General features: G+C 40.9%; 1 protein-coding gene across 5 annotated transcripts in view; it reads right to left on the reverse strand.

Moving 5' to 3' along the window:
* Positions 1-11,393: 11,393 nt before the first annotated feature.
* The window catches only part of CFH (complement factor H), a 121,411-nt gene continuing 109,407 nt past the window's right edge, over positions 11,394-23,397 (reverse strand). For all 5 annotated transcript variants that reach the window (XM_083358884.1, XM_083358883.1, XM_083358885.1 and 2 more), the window contains 4 exons: positions 22,805-22,981; positions 15,984-16,166; positions 14,776-14,972; positions 11,394-12,985 (listed from right to left, as the gene is read on the reverse strand). In XM_083358884.1, coding sequence (XP_083215010.1) covers positions 12,980-12,985; positions 14,776-14,972; positions 15,984-16,166; positions 22,805-22,981 — 563 coding nt within the window. In that variant the 3' untranslated portion in view covers positions 11,394-12,979. The remainder of the gene's footprint in view (positions 12,986-14,775; positions 14,973-15,983; positions 16,167-22,804; positions 22,982-23,397) is intronic.

Consider the following 23,397-nt stretch of genomic DNA (forward strand, 5'->3'; position numbering starts at 1 on the left):
AAAAATTTTGGCAAAACATTCATTTTCACAGCTGCAATTCTTCTCAATAAAGATAATTGTAATTTTTTCCAACTATCTAATTCTTTTTGTACTTTTCCCCATAACTTTTTCATAATTATTTTTATATAACTTTACGTTTGAGGGTGATAAATATATCCCCAAATATTTAACCCTTTTAACTATTTCAAATCCCGTTAGCTCTTCTAAGACAGCCTTTTGTGATACTGTCATATTTTTAGACAACATTTTAGTTTTTTGTATATTAACCTTAAATCCAGAAACTTTCCCATATTGTGTTATTATCTCCATCAATTCTACAACTGAATAATCAGGCTGAGTCACTGTAACAACCAGATCATCTGCAAACGCCCTCAATCTATAATCCTGATCTCTAATTTGAATTCCCTTAATTTTATCCGAGTCCCGTATTTTAATCAATAATATTTCCAATGTTAAAACAAATAATAAAGGTGACAACGGGCACCCCTGCCTTGTACCCTTTTCAATATTACATACTTCAGTCAAACTATTATTAACTATTATGCGGGCTGTTTGCTTTTGATATATTGCCCTGATTGGTTGTAAAAATTTATCCCCAAATTTCATTTTGTCTAATACTTTGAACAAAAATTGGCAATCCAATTGATCAAAGGCTTTTTCAGCATCCAAGAAAATCAACGCTGCAGGGATCTGATTGTTTCTTTCCAAAAATTCCAACAAATCTACTATATGCCTCACATTGTTCTTCATTTGTCTACCACTTATAAACCCAGTTTGATCACCATGAATTACTTGTTGCATTACCCTCATTAATCTGTTAGCTAAAACTTTAGCAAATATCTTGTAGTCCGTGTTCAAAAGTGATATTGGCCTATAATTTTTTGCCTGGGTGACATCCTGGTCTTCCTTCGGGATCAAAGAAATAAAAGCAGTTTTCCAAGACGGAGGTACCCCTCCTCCCATTTGAATTGTCTGAAAGAGTTCCCTTAAAGGCTTCACCATCTCTAACTGTAAGTTTTTATAATACACAGCAGTCAATCCATCCGTACCTGGCGCTTTGCCCACTTTCAGTTGTTTGATTGCTGAAAAAATTTCTTCATCAGTTATCAATTGGTTCATCTCTTCCTTTTGTTCTTGTGTAAGAACAGGAATATTAGCTCTTGCCAAGTAATTATCTATATCTGCATCTCTAATATTATCTCTAGTGTACAACTTAGAATAAAAGTCAACAAAGGTCTTTTTGATAAGACTCTGCTGGTACACTACCTTACCCTTGTGTTCTATTCTATCTATATTAGAAGCCCTTTGCTTCTTCCTTAACAAATAAGCTAGCCATCTACCTGGTTTATTAGCATTACAAAAAATATTATGTCTAACATACCGTAAATTAGTTGCCACTTGGTCAGCCATCAACTTATCAAACTGGCCCCTTAATAAATTAATTACCTCTTTAATCTTCCCATCCAATGGATTCAAAATTAAAGCCTTTTCTTTTTCCTTAATTTCATTCTCTAATTCTTTCCTCCTAAATTCCAAGTTATGTCTATATTTGTTGTTCAAATATATTAGTACACCTCTCATATAAGCTTTACTAGCATCCCAAACCATTTCAATAGAAGTACCTTTATACATATTAAAAAAATTCCTTCATCTGTTTTTTACACTCTTCCACATTTTCCTGATATCTAAACAAATTTTCATTTAAGCGCCAGGAGCGCCTATTCCTATTATCTTTTTCTATCTCTAACCATACTGGACTATGATCAGACATAGTTCTTGGACAAATCTTGATCTTCTTAATCCTAGAAAAAAAATCATTAGTGATTAATATAAAGTCAATCCTGGAGAAAGATTGATGTCTATCGGAGAAAAAAGTATAGTCCTTTTCTTGCAAATTTCTTTCTCTCCAAATGTCTCGCAATTCCAAGTCATCCTTCATCTCAAAAAAAGATTTAGGCAATTTAGCATGACTTGGGGTGCTTTTTTAAAAAAAAACCCTTGTCCATTTGTACATCCAAAACACCGTTCCAGTCTCCCATAAAAATACAAGATTTATAATCCCACTGAGTAATCTTGCTGTGTAATAAACTGTAGAAATCTCCTTGTTGTTGATTAGGAGCATATAATCCAACCAAAAGCGTTTTCTTGCCTTCTATTAACAGTTCAATTATAATGTATCTTCCTTGTTTATCTGCTTCAATTAAAGCCGCTGTCAAAGTATTCTTAACATAAATAACCACTCCATTTTTCTTGCCCATTGCAGAAGCAATAAATTGTGTGCCCAACCTTGAATTTAACAAATACTTTTGGTCCGTGGCTCTAATATGTGTTTCTTGTAGACAAATAACATCATTCTTAAATTGTTTTAAATATTGAAATACTTTCTTTCTCTTCTGTGGTGAATTTAAGCCATTAACATTCCAGGTTAGAAACTTTGTCGCCATCTTTCGTGACCTGAAGCTTTTGGAGCGCTTCTTCCAAAATCACCTGCACTCTCTTAGGTCGCGCTCCTCCCACTGCTTCACTGTAAGTAGGTTTTGGAGGTGCCATCATAACTCTCTGCTGTTCTTGTTCTTGCTCTCGTCTCATTCGTCTAGCAGCAGCACGTGTCATTTTCTGGTCTTTAAGTCCACACTTCAAATGGGTGGTTCGACTCCTCCAGGAGATATCGCCATGTCTCCAAGGCCCAACGGATGGCAAAGGCCTCTTTCTCCCAGATCGCCCAGGCTCACTCGGTGGTGGTCAACTTCTTGGAGGCATACGCACACGGTTGGAGGGATCCATTGTTGTTCTGTTGAAGGAGGACAACCCCTACCGCAACATCACTAGCGTCCACCTGAACAACAAACGGCAGGTTAGGATCCAGATGTAACAAAATGGGCTCCCTAGCAAACAGGGCTTTCAGCAACTCAAAGGCCTGCTGACATGCCGTGGACCACACCAGCTTCTGACCGGTACATGGCCTCCGTAAGAGGCAGGGCGATTGAAGCAAAAGACGGGTTGAACTGCTGGTAGAAGTTGGTGAACCCCAAGAAGCTTTGCAGCTGGCACCAGGTCCGTGGTGCCTGCCACTGTTGGACAGCCTCCACCTTCTTCGGGTCCATCTCCACCCCACCTGCAGATATCCTGAACCCCAGGTAATCCAACTGGGGCTTGTGGAATTCACATTTTGATAGTTTAACATATAGCCGAGCCTCCAGTAGTTTCGTCAGCACCTGCCTGACCAGGGCAATATGTTCCTTCACAGTGTCAGTGTAAATAAGGATGTCATCCAGGTAGACCAGGACTCCACGGTACAAGTGTTCATGCAACACCTGGTTAATCAGCTGCATGAATACCGTGGGAGCTCCCTGCAGACTGAACGGCATCACCCTGAACTGGTAAGTACCGAGTGGACAATTTAAGGCCATCTTCCACTCGTCACCAGCCTTAATCCTCACCCTGTAGTACGCCTACCTCAAGTCCAGTTTCGTAAAGACCCGTCCTTTGGCCAGATGGGCCAGCAGGTCCTTCATGAGGGGAAGAGGGTACAGGTGCTCCACACACACACCGTTCATGCCCCGAAAATCCACACATAACTGAAGGGTCCCATCCTTCTTCTCCTTGAATAGGACAGGCACCACAATCTTGGAGTGAGCTGGTTGGATGAACCCCCTTGCCAGGTTCTTATCGATGTACCGCCTCAGCTCCTGCATCTCCCAGGGTGTTATGGTGTACATGCAGGGCTTAGGCAGCTTAGCCCCTGGTTCTAACTCAATAGCGCTGTCCGTTGGTTGGTGGGGTGGTAGGATGTCACACTCCCGCTCATTGAAGACGTCAGCCAGGTCAGAGTATACCCATGGCACCTGGTCCACCTGTCAGGCTCCGCTACACAGGCTTTCTCCTCCCCAGTCAACCCCTTTAGCCCTGCATGGGTGTGACCCAGCGGTTGGGGTCCCATCCCAAGGTGGAGGTAACAGTAACCCCCCTCCCACCAGATCGTCGGACCCCATTTATCCAGCCAGGTAAGCCCCAGGATTACAGCCTCAGTCATGGTGGGTACCACGATAAACTGCAAGGTCTCCCAATGCTCACCCATCTCCAGTTGGATGGGTTCCATCACATGGGTCACTGGTGCTCCCCCCAGAAGAGACCCTTCCACCTGCTGGAACTTGAGTGGGGTGGTCAAGCATTCCGTCCTAATGCCCACCTCAGATACCACTGTCTGGCTGATCAGACAATGGGTGCTTCCAGAGTCAATTAATGCCCGGTACTCCCTCTTCCGTCCCATTTGTGGGCTTACCAACATCACCAGGATCACAAAGAGACATACTGGCATGCTTACCATAGGGTCCTCCTCCTAGTCCTCTGCACTATCGTAGATCACAGGTCCGACAACTGTCGGTGTCTCCATCATCCCAGGCGCTTGACCCTGTAGCTGGTGTGTGGCTTGTGAGCACTCCGCGGACCTTCTAGGCATAGCACAGTGTGTAGGAGGGTTGGATGGGACCACTCAGGGTGCCGGGACTGGGCACTCTGCCACCCGGTGACCTGGTTGGTTGCACCGGAAACACCGAATCGCGGGACGGGACACCGGGATGGGAGCCTTTGATGTCGCCACTGGGGTGTTCTGTTCATCCTCCCTTGGCTTCTCAATGGCTCTACAGTTTCCAGACATGGTCTCTGTCCTTCCCCGGAATTCCTGTAGTCCAACGTCCAACTCAATGCCCACCCGGAACCAGTCCTGCAACCTGTTCGGAATGCCATGGATGACACATGCCCTGTGGAGAGCCCCATCTAGCCCTGCCCTGAAATGATGCACCAGCAGACGCTCTGGCCTATGGCATGGCCCAGGAACATAGCCAAACAATCAGGGTGGCCATCATATGTCACTGGCAGGGGTGGTGGGCCCCAAACCACACCCGTCCCCCAAGGACCCGTCTGTGGGTTCAGGCCTCCCAGGTTGGACGCATATCTCCACGGGCCGGCTGCCTGCCAACCCAGAGCACTGGCTGGTCATGATGTCTGCCGAGTGGAGCTTCTGTCTGCTGTCATTCAGGCACCCAAGCCACTCTGCGCCATTGCTGTTGGGGGCTGCACCAACCAAGGACCCAGGCACCGTCCGGCGGTCAGCAGGAACAGCAGACAGGGTCCCCCATGCATCCGTGGCCACCCGTACACCCGGCCTCTGCAGGTAAGCAGCCAAGGGCGACGGAGCCAGCCAGGAGTCAGTGAGTCCAGGTGAGAAAGTCATGGTGACCAGCTTGGAGGCGGCAGAAGGCGGCGGGACCAGCTGGGAGTCAGCAGGCCTGTCCCACACCTGAGCAGATGCAGCAACCAGCTGGTGAGCGGTGGAGAGCGGCGGGGCCAGCTGGGAGTCAGCAGGCCCATCTGGAAGGCTCCCCTGCACAGGCGTGACCTCCGGCAGTGACTGGAGGCCACATGGCGAATGGCAGCATCCGGGGAGGTGCACAGCATCATGGGAAGTGGGCTGGTGGTGTGGCAGCTTGGAAGGAGGACCCAAAAATATATATATTTCTATGCAACCACATGATATGTTTAAGATTTGTGCCTTTCCTAATTTGAGTTAACTGATATTTATGGTGAAAATGACCAGGGTGTGAAAACTGAGTGTTCTATTTTCCTCTTCTTTATTCTTTGTCTTTGCTTGTGTATGTGTCAAAGTCTTTATGTGTCCTGGAGGTAAAGGTGACTGTTGAGCATCTCCAATCCTTAGAGAAAAGAATTTTAAATTCTCTTATAAATGTTAAAATGAGCAAAGCAAAGCAAAAGGAAAATACCACCACCCTAGTTCACCAGGCCACTTTTAAGAAAAGCCCAAGGTTGTCAGAAGGGAATGTTTAAAGTTCAGTTACAGGGGGAAAAAATTCTTCCTTTACTGTGTGTTTAAGTGGGTTTCATCTATTTAACATCTGTAAAGTTAACCTTAATGTCTTTTCAAAATACTGGCTACAAGCTATCCACCTCCCCCCATTCCACTTCTCCATTTCTTAACCTTGGTTCTCCATGCTTTTGTCTGATCACAAAGGGAGGAGGGGACCCTGTTCTTAAATTTTTCAGCCCAGTACAGAAAACTCCACAACCTTTGGAAGCAGAGCACACTGACCCAGATGCTGTTTCCACAGAAGACCCTCCATTGGGTATGAATCCAGCCATCCAGCAGAAAGTCACCATGCAACCAGAGTGGAACAGATCTTCCCAGATGTCTGTGAAAGCTGCAGAGAAAGGAAGGAATCCTGGAGCCACTGGCCCCCATGTGAAGCCTCAGAAGACAACTGGAAAGACTATGGCAGAAGGGTGGAAACTCATTGTAAGGTTTTCGTTCTTGCCTCATTTCTATTGTAATAAGCCAGTAAAATGAATTCATGGAGGGATGGCATTTGGAATGGTTGTCACAGCAAGTCGTCAACAACTTGAATTTCTGTCTGCTGGGAGGAAAATTTGTCTATGACATTGTATCGCATGTCTTGTATAAGTAGCTGCATACACACACACACACACACACACACACACACACCATTCAACACCACACTGAGGCTATCCCCTTCACCTAGCTTCAGTAAAGCTCCCCAGCCTTACTCTTTCTATGTGTTATTAAGGCCTTTACATGCATACCTTCCTGAAAATTCCAAGGGGGAGGGAACCATGCCTCCCTCAGGCGATTTATCATCCACTGAGGAAGTAGCAAAAAAGAGATTTCCAAACCCAAACCCTCAATATGTTGCAGTAGTGGACTCAGAGTGGGAGTCCTAGGGCTCACTGTGTGCAATTTAAGAAATATTAATAGCACACTGACTAACCTCACTTGGACATCACAAACCCTGGGTCCACTAAAGTAACAGCTAAGGCAGGAAACAACCCTTGAAAATGGGCAGCCAATGATTATGTACTGAACCAAACGAAGGCTGTAAAGAATTTTGGGAGGCATATGCAAACCTGACTGGAACTCAAAGTAACATCAAACATCTAAAAGAATTGGCACAGAATATTGGCCATTATAAACTTCTTTTTGACCTCCCATAACTTTTGCCCTTGCTTTAGATCTTCATGGTTGAAAGACTCCCCTTTTGGGAGCCACTGCAGGGATTTTTTCCCCCACACTTATACAGCACAAAGGCAGGATTGCAGGAAGACAAAGCCCTAAAGCACCTTATAGAACTAACACCAAAAAAATGATGTCCTTATCATCATGGGGGATTGGAATGCTAAAGTAGGAAGCCAAAAGATAACCAGAATAACAGGCAAGTTTGGCCTTGGAGTACAAAATGAAGCAGGGCACAGGCTGATAGAATTTTGTCAAGAGAATACGATGGTCATAGCAAACACTCTTTTCCAACAACCCAAGAGACAGCTCTACACATGGACATCACCAGACGATCAACACAGAAATCAGATTGACTATGTGCTCTGCAGCCAAAGATGGAGAAGCTCTATACAGTCAGTAAAAACAAGACCAGGAGCTGACTGTGGCTCAGACCATGAGCTTCTCGTTGCAAAGTTTAGGCTTAAACTGAAGGAAGTAGAGAAAAGCACTAGGCCACTCAGGTATGAATTAAATCATATCCCTGTTGAATATACAGTAGAGGTGACAAATAGATTTAAGAAATTAAATCTGATAGAAAGAGTGCCTGAAGAACTATGGACAGAGGTTCACAACATTGTACAAGAGGTAGCAACTAAAACCATCCCAAAGAAAAAGAAATGCAAGAAAGCAAAATGGCCTTCTGAGGAAGCTTTGCAAATAGCTGAGGAAAGGAGGGAAGCAAAAGGCAAGGGAGAAAGAGAAAGATATGCCCAATTGAATGCAGAATTCCAGAGAATAGCTAGAAGAGATAAGAATGCCTTCTTAAATGAACAGTGCAAAGAAATAGAAGAAAACAATAGAAGTGGGAGGACCAGAGATCCCTTCAAGAAAATTGGAGAGATGAAGGGAACGTTTCATGAAAAAAATGAGCATGATAAAGGATCAAAATGGCAGGGACCTAACAGAACAGGTGGCAAAATTGCACAGAAAAACTATACAAGAATGAGCTTAACGTCCCTGATAACCACGATAAGGTGGTCACTGACCTCAAGCCTAGAATGTGAAGTGAAGTGGGCCTTAGAAAAGCTGAGCAACAACAAAGCTAGTGGAGGTGACAGTATTCCAGCTGAGCTATTCAAAATCTTAAAAGACGATGCAGTAAAAGTGCTACACGCAATTTGCCAGCAAATTTGGAAAACTCAACAGTGGCCACAGGATTGGAAAAGATCCGTTTACATTCCAATTCCAAAGAAAGGCAGTGTCAAAGAATGTTCAAACTATCACACCATTGCACTCATTTCACATGCTAGTAAAGTTATGCTTAAAATCCTACAAGCTAGACTCCAGCAGTATGTGGATCAAGATCTACCAGAAGTACAGGCAGGTTTTCGAAGAGGCAGAGGAACTAGAGACCAAATTGCCAACATACACTGGATCATGGAGAAAGCTAGGGAGTTCCAGAAAAACATCTACTTCTCCTTCATTGATTATGCTAAAGCCTTTGATTGTGTGGATCACAACAAACTGTGGCAAGTTCTTAAAGAGATGGGAGTACCAGACCATCTTATTTGTCTCTTGAGAAACCTATATGCGGGTCAAGAAGCAACAGTGAGAACTGGACATGGAACCACCGATTAGTTCAAAATTGGGAAAGGAGTCCGGCAAGGCTGTATACTGTCGCCTTGCCTATTTAACTTATATGCAGAGCACATCATGAGAAAGGCAGGCTAGATGAATCAAAAGTTGGAATTAAGATTGCCGGGAGAAATATTAACAACCTAAGATATGCAGATGATACCACTCTAATGGAAGAAAGTGAAGGAGAACTAAAGAGCCTCTTGTGTGTGAAGAAGGAGAGTGCAAAAGTTGGGTTGAAACTTAACATTAAGAAAACCAAGATCATGGCATTCGGCACTCTCAATTCCTGGCAAATAGATGGGAAAGAAATGGAGGTAGTGACAGATTTTATTTCCCTGGGCTCCAAGATCACTGCAGACGGGGACTGCAGCCAAGAAATTAAAAGACGCTTGCTCCTCAAGAGAAAAGGCATGACAAATCTAGACAGCACACTAAAAAGCAGAGACATCACCCTGTCAACAAAAGTGCTTATAGTCAAGGCTATGGTTTTCCCAGTTGCAATGTATGGCAGTGAAAGTTGGACCATAAGAAAGGCTGATCACCAAAGAATTGAGGCCTTTGAACTATGGTGCTGGAGAAGACTCCTGCGAGTCCCTTGGACTGCAAGGTGATCAAACCAGTCAGTCCTACAGGAGATCAACCCCAACTGCTCTTTAGAAGGCCAGATCATGAAGTTGAAGCTCAAATACTTTGGCCACCTAATGAGAAGGAAGGACTCACTGGAGAAGAGCCTAATGCTGAGAAAGATTGAGGGCAATAGAAGAAGGGGACGACAGAGAATGAGGTGCCTAGATGGAGTCACTGAAGATGTAGGTGTGAGCTTAAATGGACTCCAGAAGATGGTAAAGGACAGGAAGGCCTGAAGGAACATTGTCCATGGGGTTGTGATGGGTTGGACATGACTTTGCAGCTAACAACAACAACTGCTATCCCCATTTTACAGGGAGAGGAATTTACCATCTTGCTTCTTTTCCCTTATCTGGTAATACCTCTTCAGGTTGTATCAAGGGAATAGTCTTCCTTACAAATATAGTTTTGAGTGTTTTCCTGTCACATTTCTTCTTCTACAGTTTATACATCTCTGAAGTGGGAATGCAATCTATTTTTTTTAACTAGACATTCCTTCATTCAGGAGCTCCAAAAAGCTTTGTGCTTGAGCTTTGGTTATCTTTCTTCCAGTCCTGGTTTTCTTACATGGACCCATCTGCATGGTGGGTGCTAAAAGAGGACCTCAGAGATCAGGTGGAGCTCTGCTTAACAATTGCAGTCTCATACCTTCCTATGGGAGTTCAATATTTGGTCATCAGTATCTATTTACATATATAGATACGGCTAATGACCCTCTTTTACCGGTCTACTATAGAGATCATCCTCTTGTACTGTATTGTGGTTTGGTATGCTGGTCTGACAGCCGCAGATAGGAAAATATTACAGAGGGTGGTGAGCACAGCACAAGACATTGTGGGCTGTCCCCTGACACCACTGGATGACATCGCCAGGGCTCGCTGCCTTGGAAGAGTGAGGAAAATTCTCAGGAATGACTCACACCCTGGACGGTATATAGCCAGCTGTAGCAACAGGCTGAAGAACAGCTTTTATCCATGGACTGTTAGGCTCTTGAATGAGAAATAATTTTATAAACTTTATGTATGATTGACTTGTGAGGCCGGTGTGTTGTGCAATTAGCTTACATGGTGTAATAAGATGGAGGGTTTGCTGTCATTGTGAGTTGGCGGTGGGGGCACAAAGGGAGGCTCAGCCAATCTCAATGTATACATGGTTGTCCTTTGACAATAAAGGTTCATTCATACAATATACCCATTTGCAGCTTCCTTCTTCCATTCTTCTCCCCCTTCTATTTATTTATCTTCTCAGCTAGAAATTCATACACTTCCATACCACATTTCTGTATTCCAATCATGGGAGCCAAGCTTTTGCAATTACAGGTAATCCTTTACTTATGACTATTCATTCAGCAACCATTCAAAACTGCAATGGCATGGAATAAGGGGAATCTCCAATGGTCCTCAAAGTTCTAGTTTTCACAGTGTCCCAGGGGTCACATGACTGCAATTTCCTATATTCCCTGCAAGCTTCCCACAAGTAAAATCAGGAACCTGGCAGAAAGACACATCCTAAGAGGTTCATGAGTTGCACTAGGGCTAGGCAAACAGCTGGCAGTACTACGTGCATTTCAATGTATATTCCTCTTTGTGTGCTTGTTTATGCACTTGTCATCCCTTTCCCTCAAATCAATGCAACTATAAACATTGTCTTCTTGCTAATTATCCCAGCATGAGAGTGAACATTCCAAAAGGTTGGGAGCAGGATAAAAGGCTACAAGATCTTCCCTTTTATCTGGCTTCCTTTTGAGTCCATTAATTTAGCCTCACTAGGTATATGGCAGTGATGACGAACCTTTTAGAGACTGAGTGCCCAAACCACAACCCAAAACCCACTTATTTATTTCAAAGTGCCAGGGCCACATCAGCATTGTGGTGCCCTCAGGGGGGATGAGGGTGTGGCCCACTGCATGGGCATGGCCGCAGTGGTATGGCAGACTAGGTGGTCGTGGCCAGGGTGGGCATGGTCACCTTGATGTTGCTCGTGGGGGGATGCCTTTGGGGGCTGGGCAGGATTGGGGGAAATCCAGGGGGTCTCTGGTGGGTGAGGCAGTGGGCAGGAGGCTCGTCCTGCAGGGTGAGGATGGGGGTAGGATGGGGATGCCATTGCTGCAGAGCAAGGCAAGGTGAGGCAGAGGTCACTGCTGCCTGACACTATCGCCCCCCCACACAGAGGCTAGCAAGTGCATGGGGGCATGCTCTACCACCTCTACTTGAGCTTGCTAGCCGGTTGCTTTGCCTCCTTTGTGCTGGGCGGGGCTGCCACTCAAGGCTCCGGCAGTGGCCTAATGGACCTGCACAAGCTGCTGGTGGTGGCGACAGGTGTGCCCACAGAGAGGGCTCTGAGTGCCATCTCTGGCACACATGCCATAGGTTCGCCATCACTGGCATATGGGGTCATATCCATCTGATGCTATAAGCAAAGGGACCTGAAATAAAATCAAAAGTAGTCACATAATTTTTCACTTAGCAACTATTTTTTTGTAACAACTGAATTGCTGGTTCCAATTGTGGCTGCTAAACAAGCATTACTTGTATTCCATCAGCTGCATCAGTTGGCTGACCTAATCTGGCAAATCAATTAATGCTTAGAAAAGACCAGTGAAATAATATCGTATACTTCTGTATAAATTTCCACCAAACAGCTCTATCACATTCAAGAAGGACACATCAAATTCCTTATAAAGTCACCTTCACTTTGTTCATTAAAGGAAGCATAGCCTTGTTAGTCTATGTTAGTAAACTAAAAATGAGGAATTTGTTAGTTCAAACAGTTGCTACAACATTCACTTTGAATGGGTTCACTTTGTATAGAACAATGAGTCAGTCATGGCAAATTCTAGCCCATTCTGTGTTAAATAACAGCTTTTGTAGGAATGTAGTTTGTCGTGCCAATTTCTAAACTTTATCTTAATCTTTAATTACTTCTAAATATATAATTTTGTACTGTAAAAAACAAATAAGCAAAAATAAAACAAAACAAAAACAATTATAGAAATCCATCTGGCTGAACCTCCATCAGGTTCTGAACATCAAAGTAGATTAGGCTATTTCCAGAGCCACTCTTTCTGGATCTTGGATTAGACTGTGAACTGGAGTATTAAATGTATCTTTACAAAATATATACAAAATTGTTTGATGGTAAAAATCATTTATGGATTTTTTTTTATTTTTAAAGAACTTAACACCTCTATATGTAAAAACATCAATTTCAATGATCTATTGTCATTGCTTTAAAATGGGCTGCTGATTGATAATTCAGATTAATCAAATGTTTATAGCTAATATATATATAGAGAAAATAATCTACATTCTTCCCTCCAGATGCATTTAAAAATGTATTTATAATGTTACATTATGAGGGTGGAAGTTTGCTCTCCGAGCTTGTGTGTTGGTATCTGAATATTTTATTACCAGGCTAGGTAACATCTTCAGCGGAGTTTAGGGGATGTTATATATAATCTTACATTTTAATATTTTATCTGCTTGAAGATGGTCTAGAAATTTATCATTTTCCCAGGATATTACAGTTGGTAAAATTTGTCTTTTATAAAACAGGCTTTTAGATTTGGATCCACTGTTTATAACTGTATACAATCCAGCTTCATGTGAACATATTAAAGAGAATGATATATGATTTCAGACATTCATCTTCTGGTTTAAAGATGCTGTATATGTTCTCTTGTTCATTTACTTAGTTCTGTAAAATAAAAATGAACAGTAAAGAAATAAATTTGCATCTGTACATTTTATGTAATTCTTTTTTAAACTGATTCATCTGATCTTCAGCAGAATGCATCCTGCAATAATTTTAAGGTATCAAACTACATGGACAATAAAATTCTGAAATGTCAGCATTGCCATTTTTACATCAAATGAACAAAACCACTCAAGTGACTCAAAAACTGTAGACCGTTTTATCACTGAGCAATTTCTTTCTTTTTTTTAAAGATGACTTTTGACACAATGACATGTAATAACCTTTAATAATTTATTAGGCATTTTTGATATTTTGGGAAATAATCTCTGGCACTAAGAATGAATCTGAATGAATCCCACTCCAAATAGGATTTGGGAATTAGATGTTACAAAACTTTAAACCATGCTCACAGAGGATACATTTGAGGAAAGATGGAACACAAATGCAGCAAATAAACAAATTCTCATTATCCTCAGACAACAGAGCCAATACTGGGAACTGTAGTCCAGCAAGGCCAAGAAAGTCCTCATTTTTTATCAACTAAGATGTTCTAATAAAATGTCCACGATAGAAATATTTGTTATTTACATGTAAAGCTCAACACAGATTTGTATTTCACTAATACTATTTGTACTAATTGCAATTTCAAATGCAAAACCCATCATATAATAAGATTTCTGTTATCCAAACTAAATTCCTTCCATTCAGAGCAATGGGAAAGAAGAACTATGGGGATTGGGATCAACAGAATTTCATTTAGTGATGGATAATCAATAAATATTGTCCAATTCGTTTCAGAGGATCATTTTGTTCAATCTATTTTTCCATCTATTCTAAGCTTAGAAATATTTCATGGGATACCTTATTTTATGTGTAATAAATAATGTATGATTACACTGGTGGTACAGTGGTTAGAATGCAGTATTGCAGGCTTTGCATTCCCTTTGCCAGGAGTTTGATACTAATCAAGTCAAGGTTCACTCAGCCTTCCATTCTTCCAAGGTTGGTAAAATGAGGACCAGATATTTGGGGTCAATATGCTGTGACTGTAAACCACTTAGAGAGGGTTGTAAAACACTTTGAAGTGGTATATAAGTCTATGTGCTTATTGCTATATTAGTATTAGTGGTTACTAATTCAATTAATTTTATTTTTTGTTCTGGTCCTATGGCTTCTGACAGGTATTTATAAATATGCATGTAGACACGTGAGTAAGTGAGTAAGAATATGCAAGTTGAAAGAGAAGGAGAATATTTCAATATCAATGCAAATGAAATAATTAAAGTAGAATGTATGGGCATTCATTTGGAACCATTCATTTTGAGGCAACTAAATTTGTACTCAGGCCAATGAAATCAGTGAAATTAGCCCAGTGGGTTTAAAGTAGAGTTTCCACTCATTTCACCCCCAGCACAGAGAAATCTCCTAGTCTTCATCTTGGAATCTGTCAGGATTCAGCAACAGACCAGAAGAGATGAAATGTTGGCAGATTCATCATTCCGTGCCCCATTCCTCATTATTTTAAAGTATTACCCCCATCCCCATAGTGCTTCTCTCCCATTGCTCTGAATGGAGGGAATTTTATTTAGTTCATAGGAATCTTAAGAAGTGTTCTGATTTAGAAGAATTGAAGAAGACCAAGTTACCTCAGAATCTATTACATCTACAACTTTATCTGTCAGACTTTTAACTATTTTAAGTTATTTTTTCAATGCATAAATAAACATATAGAAAAGGGAAAGAAATGTTAATATTGATGAATTAAAGTATTTTTCTAAAAGTATACATACAGGAATGCAACGTGGATAGTCAAATTTCCCATTCACACAATTAACTCTTAATGTTCTGTAACTTGGATGTAGTTTATGGCCTCTTAAACATTGAAATTCAACAGTATTTCCATCTGTGGAATATATTTTATCCCCATTGATCCACTTCAGCTTTATATTGTGTTCTCTCATATCTTCTTCACTTGCTGTACAAGCAGCTGCAAAAGGACACAGATCAAATGACATATAGAAATTTTGAAGTATTCATTTGATAAGACAATTAAAGTTTAGGTTAAAAATTCTATGTTACAATAGGATAAAATGATTAGAGATCTATGTAAAAGAATTTTTCTCCCTCTTTGTCCCTCCCTTTTCCTTTTGTCTTTCAACTATTATCAGTCATGAACTAAACTGCCTAACATACCCAAACCTCTTTTAAGCAAGACAATGTTACATGTGTAAAAGGAAGAAGAAGAAAAAATTAGTCTCCTTCTTCCAAATTTCCTCATACTGAAGATCTCAATTAGTAGAAGACCACGTTCAGGCAACTTCTCTTAAAATGTCACCTTATATCTTCTTTTTCAACACTGACTAATCAGGGCAGATGTGATTAAGTCAAAAGAGAACAGTCTGCCTCCATATATAAAATGCCTATTTAAAAAACAGTAATTTTAGTTCCCTAGAGATTCAAGTATTCCTATCATTCCAAAAACACAAACAAAACAAAAATCCTATGGGATTGTTGGGAAACATGGCTTTTTGTAATTTTTGTTCAAGGAATCATTGATTGATTGATGATGATGATGAGAGTGCACTGTGTCCTCAGCTGTGAAATACTAAGAAAAAGGAAATCTGAACTCAAGTAAATTAAAATCTGAATTTTTACAAGTTCTTTTCAATCATGCCATTGACTAAAAAGGTGTCTGTTATGAAATGTAGCTCAGGTAAAGCAGAATTTCAGCAGCACGTTTACACAAAATGAGGACAACATTTGTAAATGGTGGAAGAGTTTGTAGAATTGTCCATTATTAGGCAGTTTCTCCCTGAGAGTTACTTTATCTTGCTTCAGAATACTACAGCTTCTAATTCCATTACAAGGCAGTAAAATATCTTCTGACACTAACATACTGACATAACAGCTCTGATGTCATGAAATTTATTTCATTCCCGAAGTACAATATTTATCTATAAAGAATACATCTATAAAGAATTATAGATATTACTTATACCTCTACATGTTGGCGTTTGTGACCAATGACCATTTTGACAAGTCACTCTGGAAGAACCTTCCATTGTATAGAGATTTTGGCACTGATAAGTTACAGTTTCAGACTGGAAATAGGTTGCCTTGGGTGAGTCCACAATGTCTCCATTCTCCACAGGAGGTGGGCGTCCACATTTCCCCCCAATATCTATAATACATACAGAATCTATTGAGCATGATTACAAATATTATAGTTTATAATATAATATGCTCATGATTATAAATATTATAGTGATGCAACACAAATAATGCTCTAAACATACATAAGAAATTACATTGCAAAAGTATACAAATTCTTATTTTTAAAAAGCAACAATGTCCTACAGCTTATTTAACTGATAGGCACAAAATGATTACCAGTGTGGTTCCTAGTGTTATCTTTCAACTTTAGAACATATTGTGTCATTATTTTCTTAATACCTTAAGTCAGATCTGTGTTAAAATGAATAGCAATTGCTTTGGGATAAATGGCACAAGGCATTCTTAATTTTATTACCCTTTCTCCATTAATAACTGTTCAAATCCTGCACAAATAAATTGTGTAGTTGTATTGGATGTTATGTCATTCATGTCATTATTGAAGTGATGCAACAGTTTGCAAAACAATAAAAGCAAAAATATTTAAAAAATTATAAACATTAAAATTAATAGAGTACATAGTACACTGGTGGAATCTTCTTTCTTAGTCCACAAGTCATTTCCAGTGTAAAATGCCCCATCATGGTCCCAATTGGCCAATTGGCTGAGCCAGGTTTTGAGGCAAATCCAGAAGGCCTAGAGGGTGAGGGTGTATTTTGCCTTCAGCAGCAAGATTTTTCCAGAATTTTTTAATTTTTTTTGGGGGGGGGCGGGGAGGCATGGCAGAGAAGTCTCTTTGCCAAAGTTCCTTGACTGAGAAAGTCTGCAGCATGTTCCTTTTGCAGGAAGGAGTGGGGTGGGCCAATCCCATTGGGGTGAAACAGTCTCCTGTACCATGAGGGGCTTTAAAGATGATGTCTAATACACTGATTTAGATCCAGAAGCAAACGATCAACTAGTGCAACTCATGTTAGAGCAATGTTACATGCACCATTGAGCAGGCATTGTGAATCTAAGAGAAGCCGTAAGTTGTACACAGGATCTGTCTAGGGCAGTGCAATCCCATCCAGAACAGAAGATGTTAAATGCCCAGATCCCAAGGCTCCAAGCAGCCATAGCAACACAGTCTTATCAGGGTTCATTTGAAGCCTGTGGTTCCCCCATTCAGACACCCACAGCATCTAAAGAGGATTCAGCATAACGTTTCTTTAAAGTCCTATGAATGCCCCCTTCTGCGGTGATGCATCGATCACCACTTGGAGGTCACCATCATGGAGATTTTCACCAGCCAGGAGGGACATGGATTTAAAATGCAGGTGGTTGCATTGACAGCATTGAGGACCCTGTCCTAACAAGATCAATCTCTTCCCAGATAACTGGGTAATCCATCTCTAATGGATCTGCTCTGTGTTTGGTCTCCAACTGAGAATGGATACAAGCAACTTTTTCCATCAGGTGTTCCACAAATTCCTCCACATGGCCCTGAAGATGATCATCCAAGTCCTCCTTCCCAGGAGGAACCCTATCATCTTAAGTATGGTCATTGGGTGATACTCTGCAAATCAGATAAGAGCACAAAAATAATGTATTGTTTCACCACTCTTACCACCACAAAGCTACCTGTCAGGACCCACCTCAATCCACATCTTAGGAAATAAGAACTCTTGGATGCAAGTTTAGTCCAAAAGGAAAATGTTTACTAGGAAGGAATCGATTGTGGGAATACAAGACGGAATCTGACAAAGGTTACTTTTCAATCCTATATAAACCATTCTCATTTCAGCCCCTCCCCTCATCCATTTGGTCAGGCTGTCGTCAGTTGCTAGGTGTCAGGTCCTTCCATGGGAAAGGGAACTCTCCTTGGTTTTATGGTTATTGCTTTCCTTTTTCAGTTGTAAATGAAGATACAAACCAGACCTGTCTGTCCCCCTCCCTTCCCCCGTTAAAACATCCCCTGTTGTTTGAAAATCGCTTTAGTAACCATCCTCTCCCCCCCCCTCGGAGAGATGGCAGAATCCCCAGTAATAGCACGTTGTTCTACCTATACAATTATGAAATGAGATATAAATGGATTCTGACACTACCTTAATAATGACTCTGATCTGTGTCCTGTCAGATTTGTCCCTTTTTTCCTCCAGTGCCTCTCAAAATATCTTGACCTTTTTCAAACCCTTAACTCCTCCATGAATCATGGAGAAGGCCATGAGAGAAGGTTTAGGAGAGGCTGCAATGATGCAATCCTATCCAAAGCGTCAGCCATATTCTTATTCCAGGTCATAGTCTGGGTTTTGGGAGGATCATCAGTAGAATTCCCAGGGTATCCTACCAGATCACATTCCCATTGCTCCAAGAAAATTATATCTGGAGTGTAGCCACTGTCATGAGTTGGGCTGTAGATGACCTTGGATAGGAATATGGTGGCCAAAAGAGATTCCTGGATGATAACTCCTTCTCCTCTGCCCTGAGGTCTTAAATGGTGCTAAACCCTAAACCCAGCTGCACACATCTCTGAGAGGGAGACTCCCCATTCTGGAGTGTGCCTGGACTTGGTGATACATGCCAGGTTGGCTGCTCTTCACCAATAAAGTCACAAATAAGGGAAGCTTTGTTATTAACTGACCTAGCATTTACTAACAGCTGAATACATGGGCTACTGAGGGTCTGCTGTCCAGGGACTGGCCATGACCTCAGGAACATGCCACTGGTATTAAATATAAGGGATGTCTTCGTCTGAAATGGGCCACTCTCTGGCTCCCATCTAAGACTACTACATGAAAACGTTCTATTTCCTGAAAAACCTCTTCCCATTTTGACCCTGTTGCCCGGAACTCCTATCCATTCCTCTAATTACACTCTTTTCTGTGAAGGCTTTGATTTATTTCTGGAGGAGGCATTTATGAGAAGGAAAGATGTCAAGTGGCTGGGGCAGGGGAGAGAATGAAGAAAAAAGTGTACATCCTCTGCCCCATTTGTACTAATGTCATCATATTGCAGCCATAACAAAAGGGTGTAATTTGCATTTTGATGAAAGCATCAGATCTTGTGAACATATTCTGTGAATAAAATTCCAGTGAAAAATTGGGCAATACAACTAAAAGGTGTATAGGAAGATGTAAGGCAGACTTCAAAGACTAGAAAGAAAAATCAGAATTTGAAGAGTTCTTAACTTTATATTAGCATACTCTTACAGGGAAATCAGGAACCAGCCAAACTGAAGACCGAGTTACTCAAATTAGCAGACATGAATCAAACCATTGGAAGAACATTTGGCCAATGATTGAAAAGCTTTCTGGATCTCAGATTCTATTGGCTAGGGATTTCAGTGGAAGATATATCACTTTATTAACCTTGCCCAAATGGCAATGATTGAGCCCCAAGGAATAGAAATATAGGTCTTCTTCTCAAGATGGTTAAAGGTAACCAGTGAGAAAAGGTGGATTTGTGCCATCAAGATTGGTGAGGAATGCATTAAGGTACAAAAATGTAGGTTGAAGATAGTGCAAGTTATGCTCCACTGAATGATAATCATGAAATATCCAAAGATGGGTTTTGGGAAAACGTGTGTAGCATTCAGAATGAATTCAATCTAGGGCAAAAAAATAAAAATAAAATAAAATTGGGGAGCATGAAAGAATGGGAGAAAATGAAAGATTACAGAAAAAGTGAGTGAATCATTCAGAATGAAGAAAAACAGTAATTATTTGGGGTTTAATGGTTAATGATAGAGCTTTATGCTTTGAATACATGTGTTAAGCATATATCTGTTTATATGTAGCAAAGAAATGAACCTACAAGCATCCTGGGATAGTTTATTAAAAATGTGAAAGATTTAATGAAGCTTAAGCGAGTTTTTGTTTTTGGGCAGCACATGTTTTGGTCTTCAGAAAAAATGATGGACATAGAACAAAGTAATATTAATAATAAGGTGAAAGTAATTCAACTGAAGACAAACCATAATTCCCCCAGACTACATTAGCAATTAGATTAATCTTAAGAAGACTGAAAAAATATGATTCAAAAGTGAGTGGGATTACGTATGATACTAATAAACATGAAATATAATGTTAGTGAGCAGCTAAGTGCTTAGACCAGACATGTCAAACACAAGGCCCGGGGGCCAGATCCGGCCCACAAAGTGGTTTCATGTGGCCCATGAAGCCATCCTGGAAACAGTGAGGGAACAGCCCCCACTGCCTTGGCCCTGGCCCAGAGACTCTCCTTCTGCCAGAGACCCTCAGATCTGTCCCACTCCTGCCCAGGCCCCCATAGGCACCCTTGATGCCAACGATGTAGAGCTGGCTATGCCCACCCAGTAGGCCATACACACTTTAGCCACGCCCACCCAGTAGGCTGCGCCCACCCAGGCCACACCCACCCGGCCCCCTGAGGGCAACCGCAATGCTGATGCGGCCCTCAATGAAATTGAGTTTGACACCCCTGGCTTAGACGATGCTTAGTGTTGATCAGGAAAAGACTGTAAACAAGAAAAATATATAAGGGAACAGTTGTGGGAAAGAAAAATAAAGATGACAGCAAGACAGTTTATAATGTGCTCAGAGAATTGCAAAACAAAAAGTAGCCAAAGAGAATAGTTAAGAGTTGCTATTATTAAGAAGGGCAGAGAAAATCCAGCACAATTATGAAGGAAATTTAAAAATTTCATAATTATGGGAGTAAGCTGAAAAGCCTGAACATGGAGCCTCCTGTAGATAGTATGGAGGGTTTGGGGGTTTTTCTGTTTGTTTTTTGTTTTTTTAAAAAGGGAAACAATTAGTTGGGATGAAACTGAAGTGAGGGGATGCTGGAAAAAGCATGCATATATGATGCTACACATGAGTATGCAAAGAATAGGGATAGACTGAAGGATGGAACTAAAAATATGGAAGAATGCTACCGATTTTATCATCAAAGGTAAAGTTACAAAAAGACCATAAATGATGGAAAAAATGGTAGGGTAAGCAAATTAGATGGTGTATCAGGAGAAATTTTAAAATGTGTTTTCAGTGTGAAGTGGTTACAGTGCCTAGGGCTGGGGAACCCAAATTCAAGTTGACCGTCAGCCAGGGTACTTCAAAGGATGACTTGGGACCACTCATGCTTTTTTAGCCTAACATGCCCTGCAAGATGGGTTTCTGAGGAAGAAAAATCGAGAAGGTATTGCTTTGTCTTGGTCTCCTGGAGGACAAGTGGTGGCACATAAATGTTACAAAGAAATGAATTATGAAATAGTGAAAAATCTGTGTTAAAAGCTACAGGGAGAGTAGTTTATTATTTGTTCCTATGAATGTACCTGGGAGAGAGTGAGCAAAATTGGGGAAGTGCAAAAAGGTTTTATGCTGGGCAGAGATATACAAGTGATATTGTTGTCCTTTAGGCAGACAAAGAAATTAAGAATTTCTTAATTTCTTAAAATTAGGAAATACTGGAATATGAAAAAGAAATTCTATTGCCAGTTTGTTAATTTAGGAAAAGTTTATGATAAAAAGAACAGGCTTGAAATTATGGAATATTTTGTGTACAGTTCCTAAATGTGATAATAGAGGTATTAGAGACATATAAAGCAAGTATGACAATCAAAGGAACACTTAACTAAGCAGGAGGTAAGATATGAATATGTGATTTTCCCCCCCTCCCTATGATATTTAATTATTATACATTCCTTTATAAAAGTATAATGAATGATTATATATTATATATGCATTGGTTGGGGACATGAATGTGAATATATTTTCATTTATGGGTGAAGTCATATTGTTGGCTGAGAATGTAAATGATGGTCAAACGAATGTTAGATATGTGAATGGTGCAATGAGGAGTGATGTAGGAAACTCTCAAATAATTAAATTTGAAAGGAAAAAGGGAGTACAAATGGAAAAATGGAAAAAATGGAAAAAATGAAGCAAATGGGCCAATCTATATATCTTGGTACAATGACTATAGGTGTAAAAATGGATGGAGAAGTTAACATAAATCATATTTTTGAAATTTTTAAAATGACAACCAGTTTTGTGTTAAATAGTATCATAGGACTGAGGAGAAGCTAAATGTGAAATAGAGATCAATGTCTGTGCTCCAAGGGATCCATACTCTTCCAAGTGAGGAAAAAACTTCTAGCTATAAAATAAAGTGAATAGATTTATAAAAGTAAAAAGGTAAAGGTTCCCCTGCACATGCGTGCTAGCTGTTTCCAACTCTAGGGGCCGGTGTTCATCTCTGTTTTAAAGCTGAAGAGCCAGCACTTGTCCGAGGACGTCTCCGTGGTCATATGGCCGGCATGACTAGACACCAAAGATGCCCGGAACGCTGTTACCTACCCACTGTAGTGGTCCCTATTTTTCTACTTGCATTTTTACGTGCTTTCGAACTGCTAGGTTGGCAGAAGCTGGGACGAGTAACAGGCACTTGGGATTCGACCCGCCAAACTGCCAACCTTCTGATCGACAAGCTCAGCGTTCTAACCCACTGAGCCACCGTGTCCCTTATAAAAGTAGAAATTCAAAATTTTGCAAAAGAGGGGCAATGTTAATGAAAATATATTCTCCTTTCACAGTTCAACAGGGACATTACATTTTATAATTCTAGCAATAAAATATTGAAAAGCCTTGACAGAATCTTTTCAAAATAATATGAAAGAGACAGTGAAGTTAAAGCAAATTAATTTCCAGTTCTATCTTTATTTTAACATAGTGAAGATCTGTACATAAATACCTGCACAACGTGGTGCTTGTGACCAACGTTTCTTCAAACATTTAATGAAAGAAGACCCAAGAAGAGCATAACGTGAGTTGCATCGATAGTGCACCTTCTCCTGAGGCAAATACATCTCCTTTATTGTACTAACAATTCGACCATTTTGAATTTGAGGGGGAGAAGAACATCTTACATCTAAAATGGTAATTAAAAAATGGTTTAGATAAAATGCATTGGTTTTCTCAAAGCAAGCATCTCTAAACCTGCTTCCAGTTTTGAAACCAAAACCGATCATGCCTTGGTGGAGCAGTGGGCTAACGCCTCCTTAAGTAACACCAGCTGCCTGCAATTAGTGCAGGTGCGCATCCCACCAGGCTCAAGGTTGACTCAGCCTTCCATCCTTCCGAGGTAGGTAAAATGAGGACCCAGATTGTTGGGGGCAATTAAGCTGACTTTGTAATAATGCCGCTTGGGGTGTGTGTGAAAGCCCTAATAAGCAGGCATATACATAGAATGAAGGCTACTGCTAAGCTTGTAAGCCGCCCTGAGTCTTCGGAGAAGGGCGGGATATAAATAGAATTAAAATAAAATAAAAAATAAATAAATATGAC

The sequence above is a fragment of the Vipera ursinii genome (assembly GCF_947247035.1).
Source record: "Vipera ursinii genome assembly, chromosome: 3".
NCBI classification, from domain to species: Eukaryota; Metazoa; Chordata; class Lepidosauria; order Squamata; family Viperidae; genus Vipera; species Vipera ursinii.